This window comes from Eriocheir sinensis, chromosome 34 (assembly GCF_024679095.1).
Source record: "Eriocheir sinensis breed Jianghai 21 chromosome 34, ASM2467909v1, whole genome shotgun sequence".
Classification (NCBI taxonomy): Eukaryota; Metazoa; Arthropoda; class Malacostraca; order Decapoda; family Varunidae; genus Eriocheir; species Eriocheir sinensis.
In genome coordinates, this window is record NC_066542.1 from 1,165,816 (window position 1) to 1,186,414 (window position 20,599).

Here is a 20,599-nt window from a genome sequence, read left to right on the forward strand (position 1 = left end):
AGGCTAAAATATTTACTCTTTCACTTGTTCATGTTTCTTCTAGTTTCATAGTTATACGTTCTAAAATTCCTGAAGTTTTCGTTTTAACACGCTGCATATTTCCGTACATGTTAAATACCTCACCGATTCATACCTCACTTACTAATATATTTTTTTTGTGTGTGCCTGTGTGTGTGTGTGTGTGTGTGTGTGTGTAATTCAACACGGCCTGATCACGGGTTGGACTCGCTTTCGCCAGCAGGTACCCTCCCGACACGAGCAAATGCTTGCTCGTTATCTTCGATCTCTGGGTACTGCTAGGACCTCACACATCACACACGCCATCCCCCTTGCTCAAGGGGGGATAGTAACCACTCGTAATCAACGGAAAGAATCCGGCCTGAGCGGGGCTCGAACCACCGCCTGTTTGTCCGTGAAGCTTTGCAGCGTGGCTCTCGAGCCGATTGAGCTACCGAGCCTGGTGGTGGTGGTGGTGTGTGTGTGTGCGTGTGTTAACAATTTGGGTGTTTACGTCTAAGAAATACTACCTGTGACCTGTGTGATTTGCTCGTCACTTCTGCCCTGATGGTGTATAACATGAAGATGAAGTGACTCATAATTGAGTCTAGCTTCGTTATCATCACGGATCTCATATCATGGAACCCTTCAAGTTACCTTTTTGTTTTTTTTGGCATCACAAGTATCTTTTTCTATCCCTCAGTTCACGGAAACCCCTAAGGCCGGCCACACACGTGCAGTTTAAACTGACAGTTACAACTGTTCAGTTCTAACTGTCAGTTGAAACTGCGCGTGTGTAGGTAGCTCAGTATCTCAGTTCATCAGTTCAACACAACTGAACATTTAAAGTGAGACAAATAAAATTTCAATATTTTTAACTGAAAGGATTAACTGAACTGAGCGTGTGTGGGGATTCAACTGTGTAGTTGTCAGTTTAAAATTTGTGTTTAGCGTGGAGTGCAATTGGTTACGGTGAAGATGTCACGTAAACCAAACCAAGTGATTGTTGATTTCATTGCATTGTATCGATCTGAACCTTGCCTGTGGGAAGTTAAAAGTCAAAAATATCATTACCGCGCGAGGCGGGAGGCGGGAGGCGGTGGCTGAGTCGTCAGAGTAACGGCCTCGTGTTCAGGAGGACGCGAGTTCAATCTCCGCCCGGTGCCACCAAGCTGGGATTTTTCAGCCGCCGCCGAGGGGCTTAACGCTGACTCGGTGTCTTAATTAAGAATTTTATGACGCTGTAGGCCGGGGTCGAACTGAGTCATCTTGAAGGAGCTGATTTTGTCACTTTGCAGAATCACAACTTCATGTTTTGCTTCACTTTGAAAGAACATTTTTTTTTTTTTTTTTTATGTTACGTGGGCATTTTTTCCTTTAATTTTTATTTTGTTGTTTTTTGCTTTTTACGTGTCGCATACTAAACTTCAATTTCTTATTTTTGGCTGCATGATTAAATACAAATAATACTCGTAAATCTCTGTCGTCTAAAAGGTACTAATATTGTATAGCTAATAATAAACTAAAAAAAATGCGCGCGAATGAGTATGCTTTAGAGGTTTTTCTTGAAATGCAAGGCTGCAGTTAATAAGGCTCAGGACCTCGCTAGCTCTATCTGCAATCTCGATCCATTATGAGAGAGAGAGAGAGAGAGAGAGAGAGAGAGAGAGAGAGACTTTAATTCATCAGCAATCCCCGGTCTCCACTCCCGCAGTAATCTCTCAAGCTGCCTCATGTCGCTCGTTAATCAACCTCGTATATAAGTCCATCCCAGGGAAGGCCGTCGACGTCCTCCATTAAATCAGTCATGCACCTTCTTGGACCACCCTTCTCCTCCTCCTTCTCTTCCTCCTCCCAACGAGTTGTACTCAACGGACAGGCCTCCGAGTGGCTCCCGGTCACAAGTGGAGTGCCACAGGGGTCAGTGCTGAAACCCATACTCTTCATCATATATATCAACGACCTAGAAATAGGATTAAAATCCAATCTTTCAAAATTTGCCGACGACACTAAGGCGGGTGGGAAGGTCCTCACGACAGCAGACTGTGAAATTATCCAGAGAGACCTGGACCTGATCACTCGGTGGTCGGAAAAATGGCAGAAGTCCTTCAACACAACCAAATGTAAAGTAATGCATATCGGATCCAGAAACAGCAATCACACAAACCACATGGGTGGCGAACCATTACATGTTGTGCAAGAGGAAAGAGACCTCGGGGTCACCATCAGCAGTGACTTGAAACAAACAAAACACTGCAAGTCCGCCTGTAAGAAAGACAATACAATGCTTGGGTTCATAGCGAGGAACTTCGAATACAAGACGACGGGATTTATGTTATCCTCGTATAATTCGCTGGTAAGACCCCACCTGGAATACGCCGTGCAATTCTGGTCTCCAAATTACAGGAAAGACATTGAATTACTTGAGAGAGTACAGCGCCGCGCCACGAAGATGATGCCATTACTGAGGACGAAGCCCTGTGAAGAGCGATTCGAGCGACTCAACCTCTTCACATTGTAAAAGAGACGACTGCGGGGAGACATGATACAAGTCTTTAAGTACCTGAACAAGCTCAGCAACGTTGATCACTCCAAGCTCTTCACGCTACAAACTAACCTGAGAACAAGAAACAACGGAAAATCAATTCAAGCAAAGCGATGCGATACCGACATCGGCAGGAGTTTTTTCTCGAATAGAGTGGTTCGCCACTGGAACAGCCTCCCTGCAGAAGTGGTTAGCGCAGAGAGCATCAACTCATTCAAGAAACGCACTGATCGCCACTTTGCTGCATCAGGAGTGAACTGAACGTATCCAAGAGTAGGTGCACAAGTGCTTTAACCCTTCCCTGCAAGCCACTCCTTTGGCAAACGGATTGATTAAATCACGGAAAGCAGGCAGCCTAGTCATGAGCCATCAGGCTTTCTGCTGCCTGCTAGTTCATGTTTCCATGTTTCCTCCTCCTCCTCCTCCTCCTCCTCCTCCTCCTCCTCCTCCTCAAGGATCAGTGCTTGGCCCCATGCTCTTCTTAATTTATGTCAATGATATCGATGATGGGCTCACTTGCAAAGTATCAAAATTTGCTGATGACACAAAAATTGCTAGTAAAGTAACTGCGACACACGACGAAGAAGCTTTACAATCAGATATAGATCGACTTGCACGTTGGGCCAATCAATGGCAAATGAGATTTAACGTTGACAATTGTAGTGTTGCACATCGGAGAAAATAACAATCGCGTTCGGTACGTAATGAATGGCCAACAACTTTCTGCAATAAGTAAAGAAAAGGATATTGGAATCACTATATCAAGCAGCATTGTTCAGAGGTTTTTAAAACTGCAAACAAATTGGTTGGCTTCATCGGACGAGTTTTTAATAATAAACCGGAAAAAGTAATATTAAAACTGTATAATTCGTTAGTTCGACCCCACCTAGAGTACTGTGTACAGTTTTGGTCTCCCTATTACAGAAAAGACATAGAACAGTTGGACCGGGTTCAACGAAGAGTAACAAAGATGATTCCTCGGTTGATAAATTTATTATATGAACAAAGGCTTAAAGAAGTAAATGTATTCAGCCTATCAAAACGAAGAATGCGAGGCGATCTAATAGAAGTGTTTAAAATGTTTAAAGGAATCAGTGATATTAATGCGGAAGGTTACAATTGATCGATCAAATAGAACAAGAAGAAATCACAATTTCAAGATAAGAGGTAAAAGATTCTCGTCGTACGAAGCTAAACACTTCTTCTTCAATCGAGTTGTTAATGTTTGGAACTCTCTACCCTGTGATGTCGTTGATAGTTAGGGTAGGCGGTGGCTGAACATATAGCAAAACGGTCCCGCGTTCAGGAGGACGCAAGTTCAATCCCCGACCGGTGCCACCAAGCTGGGATTTTTCAGCCGCCGCCGAGTGGCTTAAAACTACCCACATGCTGTCCAGAAGACCCCCTATCAACCCGGACTCTAGATTCTAGGACTAAAGATGAACTCCGGGAGGGCAGCATGAGCCAATGCAAGATGGCGCCACTATAAACACTCGCCTGCGCCAGAACGGGCGGGGCTGACCATCAGGATCCACCGGGAAGAAGCCTACCGGCGCAATAGGCCAAGACGTAAAAAAAAAAAAAAAAAAACAGTTACGGCCTTCAAGAATAGATTAGACAAGTATTTTGAATCCAACCAGCAACTAAGATATTACTCATTGTCGTAATAACGTTAAGTTCTTTCGAATACCTGTGTCCTTGTCCGCTTTTATCGCCCGGTTAGTGGAAGCAGTAATGGTAATTCTTTCCTCTTTCCTACATAATTTCCATGCAGTTTTTCCATGCTGCATGGTTCTTTTTCCTTTCATGCCAGCTTTGGCTGGAGGGATTGGGGGGGGTGGGGAGAAGCCTTCCCCTTTGCCGTCCTTCATATTCCACCTTTGATTAGATAGTTAGTGTAGCTTGTCACAAACAGCCTCGTAAGGACCAGCAGGTCTGCTGTTGTTTGTTCTTCCTTTGTGTTTCTTTGTGTTCCTCCTCCTTTGCTCCATCCACTTGCCGTCATCTCGATTCCATAAATCTTTCCATCATGTTTCTTGCACCTCCATTTTATCGTTAAGTTGTCATTGTTTTGATCGTATTTTGATACGTTGATGTTCGTAGATGTGTGTGCTTTTTTTTGTGTGTGTGTGTGCTATATTGGATCACATTTTATGGCACCTTGTGTTTAAGTAATTAATTTATATCATATTTTTCGGTACCTTGATTTTAATGACTATGTTCACACTACTTTTATGGCGCCCACCCTGGACCAATCATATTTGTCCGGGACAGGAGCCCAATACAAATGGCTAGGATGATCCAGGAGTGGCTTGCAAACCAAGATATATTGCAGCTCCTGGACTGGTCGAGTAGGGGTTGCGACCTCAACCCTATAGAACATGTCTGGGCAAATATAGTTAATTCATGTGATCCAGCGGGGGAACGCAATCCACAGACCTTAATGGCTCATATAAAAAGGTCCTGGGAGACCCTCAGGAATAAGCCAGAGACAATTAGAAAAATGGTGGCCTCTATGCCAGACCGCTTAGCGGAAGTTTTAGAAAAAGAAGGAGGGTGATCTCTTTATTAGGAAATTATTGTTAAGAATAAATATATAAGTTGTCAGCGTTTGCTGTTGTTTTTCCTTGATGAGGAAAATAAATGCTTTATACTTTGCCTAATAGTTATGATGGTGATAAATATACTGATGATAACGATGATAATGATAATGATGGCATTCTACTGCTGATACTACTAATAATATTACAACTGATGCTACTACTACTACTACTACTACTACTACTACTACTACTACTACTACTACTACTAATAATAATAATAATAAGAAGAAGAAGAAAGATTAGAATAAGAATAATGATGATAACGATGATAATGATAAAGATGGTATTTTACTGCGGCTACTACTACTAATATTACTACTACTACTACTACTACTACTACTACTACTACTACTACTACTACTACTACTACTACTACTAATTATCATAATAATAATAATGATAATAATAATAATAATAATAATAATAATAATAATAATAATAATAATAATAATAATAATAATAGTAATAATAATAATAATAAATACCTGTGTTAATGATTACTTCAATATAATCAATACAGTTGATTCTCTCTCTCTCTCTCTCTCTCTCTCTCTCTCTCTCTCTCTCTCTCTCTCTCTCTCTCTCTCTCTCTCTCTCTCTCTCTCTCTCTCTCTCTCTCTCTCTCTCTCTCTCTCTCTCTCTCTCTCTCTCTCTCTCTCTCTCTCTCTGCTTGAAATGATCACCATTCCTTGCTTATCATCACTTTCATTTCTTTCTCTCTTGTCCCCAGTCTTCTTCTTCCTTCGTCTTCCATGTCCAATCGTTAATCCTTTATCTGCCTATGTCTACTTCTGCGTTGTACACACACACACACACACACACACACACACACACACACACACACACACACACACACACACACACACACACACACACACACACACACACACACACACACACACACACACAGACAGACACACAAACACAGACACACATATTGTTACATGAATGAAAGCAAGCTCTTACTTACTAAATTTCTTTATTTACCCAGATATTTCCAAACAAACATCATAACGGAAATTATTGTTTGTGAGAGAGAGAGAGAGTTATTTATATATGACACTTGTCAGTCATTATTCCCAGGAGGGGAGGGGAGAGAGTACAGTCGTTGCCACATTTCCTCCACGTGGAATGACTTTTGTTTCTGGGTGGGCTTCGGAGGAGTGCAGGCGTAGTACATGAGCGTCCTCCACAAAAAAAAAAAAAAAATGTATGGTTCATAAGTAATCGTATTCTCTCAGTAACACGAAAATACAAACGCTTGTAAACACCGCAAAACATTTTTTTTTTTTCCAGTGTTCATTTATTCATTGTCTATATATGATCACATTTAGTCGTCGGTCCAAAACTTTCATGTCAGAACTCGCACCGGAAATCCATCAGTCTGAACGAAACCAGCTGTCACTCTAAAACCCGGATGGCGAGGCGCAGTGGCCATAAGAATTATCTCCACTCATATAATTGTCAGACACTATGATTTATTTTACAAACTGGATTTTGGTGGGGAATGTTATGTCGCCTCTCCACTCTGTCCCCTCCCTCATGCACTTCCCTTCTCTCGCTGCTTCAGGGTTCTCGTTGACTTCCTTTTTAACCATTTCAATTTTTATCCACAAGAGTGAGCGTTGCTTCTACTTGTCCTTTCTCCTCCCCTGTCACTGGCTCACTTCTTTCCCTCACGTAACCCTTGCTTCTTATACACCTGCTTCCGTTACTTTCCTTTCCAACGTAATTCACTTTCTTTGTCCTTCACTTTATCCTTGCTTCTCCTTATTTCTCATCCATTGACTGTCTCTTCCTGGTTCACCACTTTTTTCACGTTTGTTTTCCTTTACCTTCTCTTATCTACTGTCACTTTGCTCATCATCTATTTCCTTAATGCCCTTCCTTCCTCTTTATCCTTATCTCTTGTTCCAATTAAGTCCTTCATCTGTGTTATCTTTAATCACCTCTAGTTTGTTTTCCCTGCCCTTTTCCTTTTCCTCTATTGTCACCTCGCCCACTCATCTCTTACACCTCACCTCTTCCCTTTGACTCACTGCAGACTTTTCTCTCGTGTTCTCCATCATCACCTTTCCAGTCTACCTTCCCTCAGGAGTTCCCGTCACCTTCCTTTCACCTGTCCACAGCCTTCTTTCAGTCACCAGCCAATTCCCGGCGCCTTTCAACCCTTTTAAGTCCCACTCCAGTACGTTTTAGCGAGATAAGACCCAGCCCCGATAGTCTCCTCTGTTCCTTGAACGTTTCATAGGCTTACATGAATAACAATAGGGAATAGAAGGATTGTGTGAGAGATGTTATCCGAAACAGTCAACTAAAAAGCTTCCCATATCTTTCCTACTGTCTCACTGGGGGTTTGGTATACGAGAGAGAGAGAGAATTACATAGATTTACATAGAAAATCAGACCACACAGGCCCCATAGTCAGACTAGGTGGTCTGATTCTACATTAATCAGATGGCTCCAAAACGTTGCTTTTCTACTCTACTTAATATTAAGTTGAACGAAGTGACGGTCGAGCTTGTTTTTAAAGGAGTCAATCGTGTTACACTGGACCACTGATGGTGGGAGCTTATTCCATTCTCGCACTACAACGTTGGTGAAGAAAACTTTGGTGCAGTCTGAATTTACTTGTCTACATTTGAGTTTCATGCCATTGTTCCTCGTTTGCAAGGTGTCATCGATCATAAAAAATTTTGTTCTGTCTACATTCGTGAAACCATTAAGTATTTTAAAACATTCGATCAGTTTTCCTCGGAGGCGACGTTTCTCAAGAGAGAACAAGTTAAGGGTGGAAAGCCTTTCTTCGTAGGATTTGATGCGCAAGGAAGGGATCATTTTTGTTGCTCGACGCTCAGCACCTTCAATTTAGGAATGTCCTTTGCATGGTGGGAGACCAAAACTGTACCACATATTCCAAGTGGGGTCTGACTAAACTATTGTAGAGCGGAAGTATTACATCTTTATTCTTGAATAAAAAGTTTATTTTAATGAAGCCCAACATTCTGTTCGCTTTATTTGCTGCATCAATGCATTGATGTGAGAATTTGAGGTTTGACGCGATTTTGACCCCCAGGTCCTTAACATATTGAACGCTTGTGAGTTTAACGCCGCACATTTCGTAATCGAACTTCTTATTTTTTGTTCCAACTTGAAGGACCTGGCACTTATCTACGTTAAAGGGCATCTCCCATTTATCCAACCAAGCTGAAATTTTGTGCAAATCCTCTTGGAGGCTTTGTCTGTCTTCGTCGGTGAGAACCGAGTTACCAATCTTTGTGTCGTCTGCAAATTTACTAATGCGATTACTGAGTCCAACATCCATATCGTTGATGTAAATAATGAAGAGCACTGGGCTAAGAACCGAGCCCTGAGGGACGCCACTAGTGACCGGCGCCCACTCTGAGTTAAATCCGTCAATCACCACTCTTTGTTGTCTGTTGCTCAACCAATTCGCGATCCATTGGTTTACTTGACTGTCAATACCTATTTGCTTTAATTTATAAAGTAATTTATGATGTGGGACTTTATCGAACGCTTTCTGGAAATCAAGATAGACTACGTCGAATGATTTGGTTACGTCATAAACTGAGAAGAGATCCTTATAAAAAGTCAATTGGTTTGACAGGCAGGATCTTTTGTTACGGAAGCCATGTTGTGAATCCTCAATTAATGAGTGGCTTTCGAGGTAACTCACAATTTTGTCTCTAATTATGCTCTCGAGTAGCTTACCTACAATTGAAGTTAGATTAATGGGTCGGTAGTTACCTGGTACTTTTTTGTCTCCTTTCTTAAATACCGGTGTCACGTTAGCCTTTTTCCAATCCCAAGGGACGATGCCTTGTCGCAAGGACATATTGAATACGGTTGTGAGGGAGGAGAGTATTTCGCTCTTTGTTTCTTTAAGCAGTATAGGATATACTTTGTCGGGTCCGGGACTTTTATTTGTTTTAAGTGAATGGAGAGCTTTAAGGACTTCATCGGTTGTTATTTCAAAATTAGGCAATACATGCTCGAGATTTACAATAGTATTGGTGTTGGTGGTAGTGGGAGGAAGACTGTTAGTATTAAACACCGAGGAAAAGTAATTGTTTAAGAGGTCTGCAATGTGTTGGCTGTCAGTCACTAGTGCGCCGTCGCTGTTTGTTAAAGGTCCAATACCACTTTTGATCGCCTTTCTGTTGTTTATGTAACTGAAGAAAGATTTCGTATTATTTTTTCCTGACATACTAATCTTTTTACTCGTCGCCTGGCATCATTATAAAGTCTAATACTTTCGGGCGTGCATTGTTCTTTCTTAAGCCTGTAAAACAATTTTCTCTCATTGACTGAGTGTTTAATTTCGCTGTTAAACCACGGTGGGCTTTTATAAGTGTTAATTCGCTTCACGCACAAGGGGACGAATGTGTTCTGCTGAGTGAGTAAGTGATTTTTAAAGCTTAGCCAGGCTTCCTCTACGTTGCCGTTATCTGATAGTTGTATTCCTGTTAGTTTTTGTCGGATTTCTACGAAGTTAGCTCTTTTGAAATTGGGCACCTTTACTTTATTTTCAGTCACTGATGATTGAGCTCTAATGTCGACGCGCACTAATTTTTGATCGCAAGAACCGAGGTGTTCTCCTACCGTGACATTACTGACTAGGTTATCTTGAGTCGTTATAACAAGGTCGAGTATATTATTTTGTCGAGTTGGTTCAGAAACCATTTGGCTTAGATAATTTTCTTCTAGAAATTCGATCATTCTATGTGACTCGCCTTCTGTACCTGACAGTGTCGCCCAGTCGATATGGGGGAGGTTAAAGTCTCCTAATATTAGTGAGTAGTTGTTATTAAGTGACTGCCTTAAGACGCTGTACATTTCAAGGTCGTCATCGAGTGATTGCCCCGGAGGTCTGTAGGTGACAGATATATTTAAATTGAGTTTTGCAATGTTTACTCGCACGCACAAATGTTCAACGTTACTATTTCTTGGTGTTTTGTCAGTGGGTTGCAAATAGCTTTTGACAAAAAGGGCAACGCCACCACCTCTACGGTTTACACGATCTTTGTTGAAGAGTCTGTAGCCATCTATGTTGTATTCGGAACTTAAATCAATATTTGTGGTGTCGATAAATGTTTCGGCTATAGCAATTGTGTCAAAATTTTCTGTTAGAGCAAGACATCTCAGTTCATCAAATTTATTTCTTAGGCTACGCGCATTGAAACTAGGGATTTTTAAGTTATCTAGAGGCTTGGTACTAGAGGTGGTGGTACTTGCGGGATCACGGTTACGGGTTTGTTGCGATGCACGGCGTCTATTTACACGGGCGGGGTGAAAGGACGTGGCTGAGAGTCGTTTTTTGATCGGATGTCACGTTCTGCGTCGTTGAGGAGCCTTCCGAATCTGGCTGCCCCGATAGGAGACAGGTGTAATCCGTCCCTGTGGAAGAGTTCACTTTGTCCATAGAAACTGTCCCAGGCGTTGAAGAACTCCACGTCAAGCGAGAGAGAAATTTGATCATAAGCCACAAATTCGAGGATTATATCACAAACGGCTCCAGCTCTGAGCCAGCGGTGTCGATAGCTTGCTAAAGATTTAATGTGTATTAGATCCTGTGTGTGTGTGTGTGTGTGTGTGTGTGTGTGTGTGTGTGTGTGTGTTTGTGTGTGTGTGTGTGTATGGTTTTCATATTCAGATATTACTTAATTGTACTGAATAGATCCAGCCATCTGTAAATCACATTTTTTTTATTTTTTATATATAGCTATACGTTATTTTAATCACTATACTTTTGCCATGTACGTGTAAAAAATGTTTTATATTCACTCGATTCTTGAAAGCTGAGTTATTATTATCACTTTGGGCTTCATGGCACGTGTCGGAGGATGGCCGTGAGGGGCGTGTGAATCGCGGTGACAGGGGAAGGAAGGGTGCGGGCCAGGCCAGGGCGGATGCGCGGGCCGTGTGGGCGGGCGGTGCAGGGGTGAGGGGTTGTGGGAACACAAGAGCACCACAATGGCAAGACAACATGCAGCTGCCTTCATCGTAAAAGTACACTTACCCGACTCCTTCGTGGCGGCCGTCGCGGTGGCCCAGAGGAACGAGGTCATCACCATTACCAAGCTGCGGCAACCCATCCCGTCGTAACACCTTGGCCAGGTCACCGTGACGCCACGCCTTACTCACTTTTCGCTTCACTCCATTATGTGTGTAACTTTGGGCTCTAATGATGGAAACAGTTTGGAAATCTTCACTCTTAAAACTATATTCTTGTACACATTTGGGTACCGACGTCCCATTTTTATTTATTTCTGAGGCGGGGAAACTCACATCTTTCTAGTTAGGTAATTCAGGAAATCTGCGACACAGTTCACTAACAAGGCATCACGTTCTCTGGCGTTAATATTGATCCTGGTCACTGCCTTTCGACCCCTCAGGCCCAGACCGCCCCCCGTTCAAGCTGTTCTCGTTTTGCAGTTAAAACTATTTTCCGTCACGACCTACAGCATGAATTATATAGTTTAAAATTTGTCTATTTACTTTCACTTTCACTGGTTTCAGAGAAGTAAACATCTTTCGTTTACAAACTTTTGATCAAGACGTTTGTGACTTCTATTTTTCCTCACTCCGAACCTTCATATTTTCTTCACATTCGTATCACTATTTTCTAAGCTTGTGTCACTATTTTTTTTTTTTTGTTATAGTAACACACACAAAAGGGTGAAGAGAATACACTATCCAGCAAGGAGTGGCGATGGCAGGCTGGCAGCGGGCGCGCGGTGCCTGACGGCTCGGGTGTGAGGGAACTGAGGGCTGCCGCTGCGTTACAGCGATCCAGAATGGAAGCTGTGAGGACGTCCACCTCACATCCCGCCCTCAGGTACACTGGCGCCCTCCTTCCTCCTTTCTGTCACGTTCTGTCTCATCGCCCGCCTATTCTCTCTCTCTCTCTCTCTCTCTCTCTCTCTCTCTCTCTCTCTCTCTCTCTCTCTCTCTCTCTCTCTCTCTCTCTCTCTCTCTCTCTCTCTCTCTCTCTCTCTCTCTCTCTCTCTCTCTCTCTCTCTCTCTCTCTCTCTCTCTCTCTCTCTCTCTGTTATTTTCTCGCCCTTATTATATTCTTTTCCCTGCTCTTTTACCTTACCTAAATTTTTCCCTTAGATGATTCGCTTTCTCCTCTTCCGCCCACATTCTCGCGTCATGCACAGCTTCCTTCATCAATTCCGAACCACTGACCCGTCAAATGCGAACACCACCACCAGCTGGCGCTTCAACGCTTCTACCGTAGCACTCTACCAAACCACGTGTAAGCAAAGAAAAACTACAATATTTTTTTTTACAGTAAACGAAACAGTTCATGATTAAAAAAAAGGAAACAATAATAAAAAAATGCTCGCTACTCACTGCTCCTACAAAAAGAGTCAGGAGGAATGGCCGAAAGATAGGTCAATTTCGGGAGGATAGGTGTCTGATACCCTCCTCTTGAAAGAGCTCAAGTCGTAGGCAGGAGGAAATACAGATGAAGGATGATTGTCCCAGAGTTTACCAGCGTGAGGGATGAAAGAGTGAAAATGCCGGTTAACTTGTGCGTAAGGGATTTGGACAGTAAAGGAATGAGCTTGAGTAGAAAGTCATGTGTGGCAAGGCCGCGGGAGGGGGGGGAGGCATGCAGTTAGCAAGTTCAAAACAGCAGTCAGCGTGAAAATATCGATAGAAGATAGAAAGAGCGGCAACATGGCGACGGAATTTAAGAGGAAGAAGACTATCAGTAAGAGGAGGAGAGCTGATGAGACGAAGAGCCTTAGACTCCACTCTGTCTAGAAGAGCTGTATGAGTGGAGCCCCCCCCTCACAAGTGAGATGCATATTCCATACGAGGGCGAAAAAGGCCCATGTATATGGATAGGAAATGTGCGGGGGAGAAGAACTGGCGGAGACGATACAGAGCGCCCAACCTCGAGGAAGCTGATTTACTGAGAGAGGAGATGTGAAGTTTCCAGTTAAGATTTTGAGTTAAGGATAGACCGAGGATGTTTAGTGTTGAAGAAAATGACACCTGCATGAGTGTTGTTAAAGAACAGGGGATAGGTGTTTGGAAGATTGTGCCGAATTGATTGCTCTCTCTCTCTCTCTCTCTCTCTCTCTCTCTCTCTCTCTCTCTCTCTCTCTCTCTCTCTCTCTCTCTCTCTCTCTCTCTCTCTCTCTCTCTCTCTCTCTCTCTCTCTCTCTCTCTCTCTCACCTCCTGTGTGTGTGTGTGTGTGTGTGTGTGTGTGTGTGTGTGTGTGTGTGTGTGTGTGTAATTCATCACGGTCTGATCACGAATTGGACTCGCTTTCGCCAGCATGTACCCTCCCGACGAGAGCAAGTGCTTATTATCGTCGATCTCTGGGCACTGCCAGGACCTCACACACCACACACCCCATCCCCCTTGCTCAATGGGGGACAGTAACCACTCCTAGTCAACCGAAAGAATCCGGCCTGAACGGGCTCGAACCGCCGCCTGTTTGGCCGTTAAGCCTCGCAGCGCAGCGCTCTACCGATGGACCCACCGGAGGGATGTGTGTGTGTGTGGGGGTGGGTGGGGGGGTGCGGGGATACACAGGTATGTACACAGCATTAGTGACGGCAAGGTGTACACATTTATATGCGTCATGCAGTATGTATGAAAATGTTGTTAAGGGGCTCTCAATTAAATTCGAGTAATTCAAGTAGACCAGCCAATTAAAGCGAGTACCTATTTTTCTATTCATTATGCTGCTACGGTACTAAAAGCTGCAACGCAAAGATTTGACAGTACGTATAATAATGATATTAGGAAAATTTATAGAGGCATTGGTATAGGCATGATCAAACACATTACTGCTACACGCCTGAAGGCTAGATAGGAAATTAATTAAGCGCTCCGTGAATGTTTGCTCTCAACTTTATTGGGTACACGCTCTCACATGCAAGACATAGCGCAGTGAAATGATCCTAGATGTCGCCTGCCCGGGTAACCTGTCCTGCAGTCGCGCACGATACATTCACCTCTTATGGCAGGCCACTTGGGGTTTTATATGCATCTTGGAGTGACCTTATTCGAAACTGATGAGCAAAATGGCGCCACTATAAACATTTGCCTGCGCCATAACGGGCTGGGGCTAACCATCAGGCTCCACCAAGAAAGCCTACCGGTGCTATAGGCAGAAACGTAAGCCTTTAAAACTCAGAGTATGCTGACTCGGAAGTGGGTTACTTTTAGAAGATTTATGCCATCAGCCCTCCATTATAAGAGTCAAACCCCATTATCGTACACTAATTCTATAATTATTTTCGAATAATTCATCTATCTACTTTAAGGGTACCAGCACATTGCAGGCAATTTTATTTTATACGTTTCCCTAGCCTTTGGTCTCTCCTCTATGCAATAAAAAAAATCGACAAAAGGTTGGAGTACTGTGGCAGGGTGGTGTAGTAGTAGGAAGCTGAAGCGAGTTAGCTTACCGGCATTAAATGTTATATATTATAATATGTATTATGCATTATATATTATGGAGTGACTAAAGAGGCCGTGTTGGTTCTGACAGATCCTCAATATCATCTTGATGAGGCTGTGATCGTGTGTATAAAAGAATATCTACCTATCGTTCGGCTGTTCTAGTACGTAAAAAGGAAGAAGCGTTGGGAATTAGGGATTGGGATGCTAAATAAGAAATGAGAGAGGAACAGTTTATAATTACACAAATCGAGAAACGTAGCTAAATGGTGTGTGATATATTACAGTTTAAACCATTAGAGAGACTACGGAAATGATGGAGAGTCTCATATAGCTTGTCGTTTTACGTCCAAGATATCATTGAATAGCTATAATTAGATGCATATACTACATAACCTGTGGGTGCTCCAGTACTTATTATTTTACAGGTGTTCTTAAAATTATATAATTATTGATCTGAGGTTAACCCTTAAACACATACCCTATTAAATTATACACTAACACATACGGGGGTCCTTGCGGACCCCAACTTTTGAAAAATGGAAAAAAATACTTCTAATTGCATTTCATTCAAACTAAAAGCACCATGGGCAATGCCAAACTTAATCCTGTTTCTAGAGAAACAAATATATGTAAAAATTGATAAGTAAGTATTAGATTGGATACCCCCCTAAAAAAATCTCCAAAACTCATGAAAAATAGTACACCTGTTCACAATACATTTTGTATCAGGCCCTCCCATGCAAGTACTCTCATGTAGCGTGTCCCAAGTACAGCCTGGGAGTGTGGGATGCAGCTGATGTACCCCTAGCATTCTGGCACCACTGCTAATTCTGAGGCAAGCTGTCAAAAAGGTTGACATTCTATTAGTGAAAAAAAAATCTTTGGAGTATTTTTGTACAAATGTACATTAGTACAGTTGCAATTCATAGAAAATTATTACTTACATTTGAGGAATCTGCAGAGAGCCTCCTTATACATGTATAGCACACATTGCAGCTTTTTCTAACATCTTCCCGCGGACACTTCCTAAACCGTACTATGCGAGAGCTGATATTGAACAACACCGCCTGCTCCATTGCTCCATTAGGACGCTGAACATCAATGGGGATGTTGCAGACGGTGGATATGTAGGATTGCAAGGGGAACTGAGGTGAACCAGTTGTCCACAGTTACGTTCCTGTTGGTGTTATGATATGGTTTACGTAGTCAGCTCCTTTGTCAGGCAGTGTCCCAGGCCGAGGTTTCCTTGAGCTGGTGGATCTCCCTTCCCAGAATACGGTTTTGGCCCCAATAGGTACTCCCTTGTGTTGTCAGTTATAAGGACAAGTTTCAGTCCATACTTGACAGGCTTATTGGGAATGTACATCTTGAACGGTCAGCGCCCGTTATATATATATATATATATATATATATATATATATATATATATATATATATATATATATATATATATATATATATATATATATATATATATATATATATATATATATATATATATATATATATATATATATATATATATATATATATATATATATATATATATATATATATATATATATATATATATATATATATATATATATATATATATATATATATATATATATATATATATATATATATATATATATATATATATATATATATATATATATATATACATATAAATGTGTTGGGGGGCTACGTAATACAACGTTGTATTACGTATACACATACGTGGGGTCGAAACGGGCACCAATCGCTTCTACACTGGACACGGAAAGAGCGAGAGCGGCATGCACACAACATCGACAACATCAAAGCGAACACAAAAGCACAGCTGTCTGGCGCCAATGAGGCGGCTGTGTTACCATTGAGAAAATATAGTGGGGTCCGATCCGACCCCGGAATGTGTTTAAGGGTTAAATAAGAGTTATCTGAAATTAATACACAATATTTTCAGTTTAGTGCATGTAAACTACGCTACCTGTCGACGGTGCAATCATTATTATTTCACGTTCAAGCCTAATTAATAAAAGGCAATGAGCTTAATTAGTTGGACATTTTGAAACGGTTGTGTTTGTGTTGTTGATCCACCTTGCTCTTTTTGCCATTAATGATGTTTTTCAGCCGGGTGTTGGGGTGTTGTGGTGGTGGTGTTGTTGTGATGGTGGTGGTGGTTGGGAAACTGTTGCGTGTCGACGTGCGGTGTTTTTTTTTGTTTTTTTTCTGCCTATTGCGCCGGTAGGCTTCTTCCCGGTGGAACCTGATGGTCGGTCCAAGGCTTCTTTCCGGTGGGTCCTGATGGTCGGCCCAACCCGTTCTGGCGCAGGCGAGTGTTTATAGTGGCGCCATCTTGCATTGGCTCATGCTGCCCTCCCAGAGCTCATTTTTGATCCTAGAATTTAGAGTCCGGGTTGATAGGTGGTCTTCTGGACAGCATGTGGATAGTTTTAAGCCACTCGGCGGCGGCTGAAAAATCCCTGCTTGGTGGCACCGGGCGGGGATTGAACTCGCGTCCTCCTGAACACGAGGCCGTTACTCTGACGACTCAGCCACCGCCTATTGACCGTATTGCTGCTGGTTTTGTCGATGGTGATTTTCGTGGTGCATGGCATGAGTGACAGCGGATAAAACGAATCACCATTTTGGAGTGAAATAGCACTGGTTGTGACATTTTTTTTTTTTTTTTTTACAGCTATTGAATCAGCTCAGGGGCAACAAGAACAACAAAAAAAAGCCGCCAATCGTTGATTGCATCGAAGATAAAAGTGAAAAGTGTCCAAAAGAGAGGTCAGTTTCGGGTCGAGAGGTGTCTTGATACACTCCTCTAGAAAGAGTTCAATTCGTAGGCAGGAGGAAATAGAGACGAAGGAAGACTGCTCCATATTTTACCAGTGTAAGGGATGAAAGAATGAATATGCTGGTTAACCCTTGCATAAGGGGCTTGGACAGTATAGCGATGAGCTAGAGTAGAAAGTCGTGTGCAGCGGGGCCGCGGAAGGAGGGGAGGCATCACTTAGCAAATTCAGAAGGGCAGTTAGCATGAAAATATCGATAGAAGATAGAAAGAGCAGCGGATAGAAGATAGAAAGAGCGGCGGAAATTAAGAGTGAAGACTGTCAGTAGGAGGAGGGAGTTGATGAGACGAAGAGCCGAAGAGCCTTTGACTCTCTGCTCTGTCCAAGAGAGCTGCGTGGTGGAGCCCCCAACATATGAGATGCATACCCCATACGATGACGGACAAGGCCCCGTATATGGACAGCATCTCTGCGCGGGAAAAAAAAATGGCGGAGACGATGCAGAACGCCCAAATTCGAGGAAGCTGATTTAGAAGAAGAGATATGAAGTTTCCAGTTGAGATTTTCAGTTAAGGATGGACCGATTATGTTTAGTGTTGGAGAAGGTGATAGGTGAGTGTTGTCGAAGAATAGGGGATAGGTGTTTGGAAGATTGTGTCGAGTGGATAGGTGAATAAATTGAGTTTTTGAGGTGTTGAAGGACACCAGGTTCTATTTGCCCTATTCGGAAGTGATAGTAAGGTGTGAAGTTAAGCGTTCTGTGGCCTCCAGCCTGGAATCGTATAGTTCCTGTTGGGTGGGTCTTCCATCAAAAGAAATTGAGTAATGCAGAGTAGAGTCATCGGCGTAAGAATGGATATAACAGTTCGTTTGGGAAAGAAGATCATCAATGAACAACATCCTCTGGACCCATTGAAGAGGCGATGCTTCTGGCATTTTGCTTCAGCTCGGTGGGACGACCTGAAGATATACTTTTCCGATTTCCCGTGGAATGATTACTGCTTCCAGGAGAGAGACCCCTCTGTGTGTGCCCAGCATATCACAGAATGGAGGCATAAATTCCACGTTCTTTCTCTAATCCTCATGCTAAAAAGCCTTAGTTTAATCATGCTTGTTCTCGTGCTATTGAAGATAGAGAGGCAGCTCACAAAAGTTACCACAGCCTTGGCACTCCTGCTAGCCATGATCTTTATATTTATGCCCGGAATCGTGCCAAATCTATTCTCCGACTTACCAAAAACTCCTTCATTAATATAAAATGCCAAAACCTTGCTTTCTCTAATTCTTCCCGTGACTTTTGGCATCTAGCCCAAAATATCTCCTCCAATTTCACTTCTTCCTCTTTCCCTCCTCTCCTTAACCATGACGGCAGCACCGCCGTCTCATCTGTCTCTAAGGCTGAACTCTTCGCTCAAACTTTCTGTAAGAGCTCCACCCTGGACGATTCTGGGCATATTCCTCCTGCTCATCCCCCCTCTGACTTCATTATGCCTATTATTAAGATTATTCCTAATGATGTTTACTATGCTCTCTCTGGCCTCAACTCTCATAAGGCTAATGACCTGATGGAGTGCCTCCTATTGTCCTTAAGAATGTGCTTCCGTGCTGACACCCTGCCTGGTCAAACTCTTTCGTCTCTGCCTATCAACATCTACCCTTCCTTCCTGCTGAAAGTACGCCTTCGTACAGCCTGTGCCTAAGAAGGGTGACCGTTCCAATCCCTCAAACTACTGCCCTGTAGCTTTACTTTCCTGTCTATCTAAAGCTTTTGAATCAATCCTTAACCGGAAGGTTCATGAGCACCTTTCCACTTCTAAGCTGCTATCTGATCGCCAGTATGGGTTCCGTAAGGGGCGTTTTACTGGCGATCTTCTTGCTCCCTTAACTGACTCTTGGTTATCCTCTTTTAGCCGTTTCGGTGAAACTCTCAATTGCGCTAGACATATCAAAAGCCTTCGATAGAGTCTGGCAAAAGTCTTTGTTTTCTAAACTGCGCCCTTTCGGATTTTATCCCTCTCCCTGTTCCTTTATCTTCAGTTTCCTTTGCGGCAATTCTATCTCCGCGGTGGTAGATGGTCACTGTTCTTCCCCTAAACCTATCAACAGTGGTGTTCGACAGGGCTCTGTACTATCACCCACTCTCTTCCTGTTATTCATCAATGATCTTCTTTCCATAACATACTGTCCTGTCCACTCATACGCCGACGATTCCACTCTGCATTATTCAACTTCTTTCAATAGAAGACCATCCAAACAGGTAGTACATGACTCCAGACTGGAAGCTGCAGAACGCTTAATTAACCTCAGACCTTGCTATCATTTCTGATTGGGGTAGAAGGAACCTTGTGTCGGTCAATGCTTTCAAAACTCAGTTTCTCCACCTATCAACTCGACACAATCTTCCAAACACCTATCCTCAATTTTCGACAACACTCAGCTATTACCTTCTTCAACACTAAATATCCTCGGTCTATCCTTAACTCAAAATCTTAACTGGAAACTTCACATCTCCCTCACTAAATCAGCTTCGTCGAGGTTGGGCGTTCTGTATCGTCTCCGCCAGTTTTTCTCCCCCGCACAGTTGCTATTCATATACAGGGGCCTTGTCCGCCCTCGTTAGGAGTGTGCATCTCAGGTGTGGGGGGCTCCACTCACACAGATGATCTGGACAGAGTGGAGTCTAAGGCTCTTTGTCTCATCAACTCTCCTCCTCTTACTGATAGTCTTGTACCTTTTAATTTCCGTAGCGATGTTGCCTCTCTTTCTATCTTCTGTCGATATTTTCACGCTGACTGCTTTTCTGAACTTGCAAACTGCATGCCTCACCCCCTCCTGCGGCCTCGCCTCACACGACTTTCTGATCAAGCTCATCCCTATACTGTCCAAACCCCTTATGCAAGAGTAAACCAGCATCTTCACTCTTTCATCCCCTACGCTGGTAAACTCTTGAACGATCTCCCTCATCAGTATTTCCTCCTGCCTACGACTTGAACTCTTTCCAGAGGAGGGTATCAGGACACCTCTCCTCACGTAATTGATTTCTCTTTTTGGCCACTCCTCTCTACTATATTCAGGAGCAGTAAGTAGCGGGCTTTTTTTTCATTAGTTTTATTTTTTTTACGCCCTTGAACTGTTTCCTTTGCTGTAAAAAAAAAAAAAAAAGAGCGGGAGATAGGACAGAGACCTGCGGGACACCACTGTTGATACGTTTAGG

The 20,599-nt window shown here is 42.8% G+C and overlaps 1 protein-coding gene across 1 annotated transcript in view; it reads right to left on the reverse strand.

The window, feature by feature from the left end:
* LOC127007172 (uncharacterized) overlaps positions 1 to 11,990 on the reverse strand; it is a 94,544-nt gene extending 82,554 nt beyond the window's left edge. The window contains exon 1 of the mRNA XM_050877889.1: positions 11,186 to 11,990. Coding sequence (XP_050733846.1) covers positions 11,186 to 11,261 — 76 coding nt within the window. The 5' untranslated portion in view covers positions 11,262 to 11,990. The remainder of the gene's footprint in view (positions 1 to 11,185) is intronic.
* Positions 11,991 to 20,599: the final 8,609 nt, after the last annotated feature.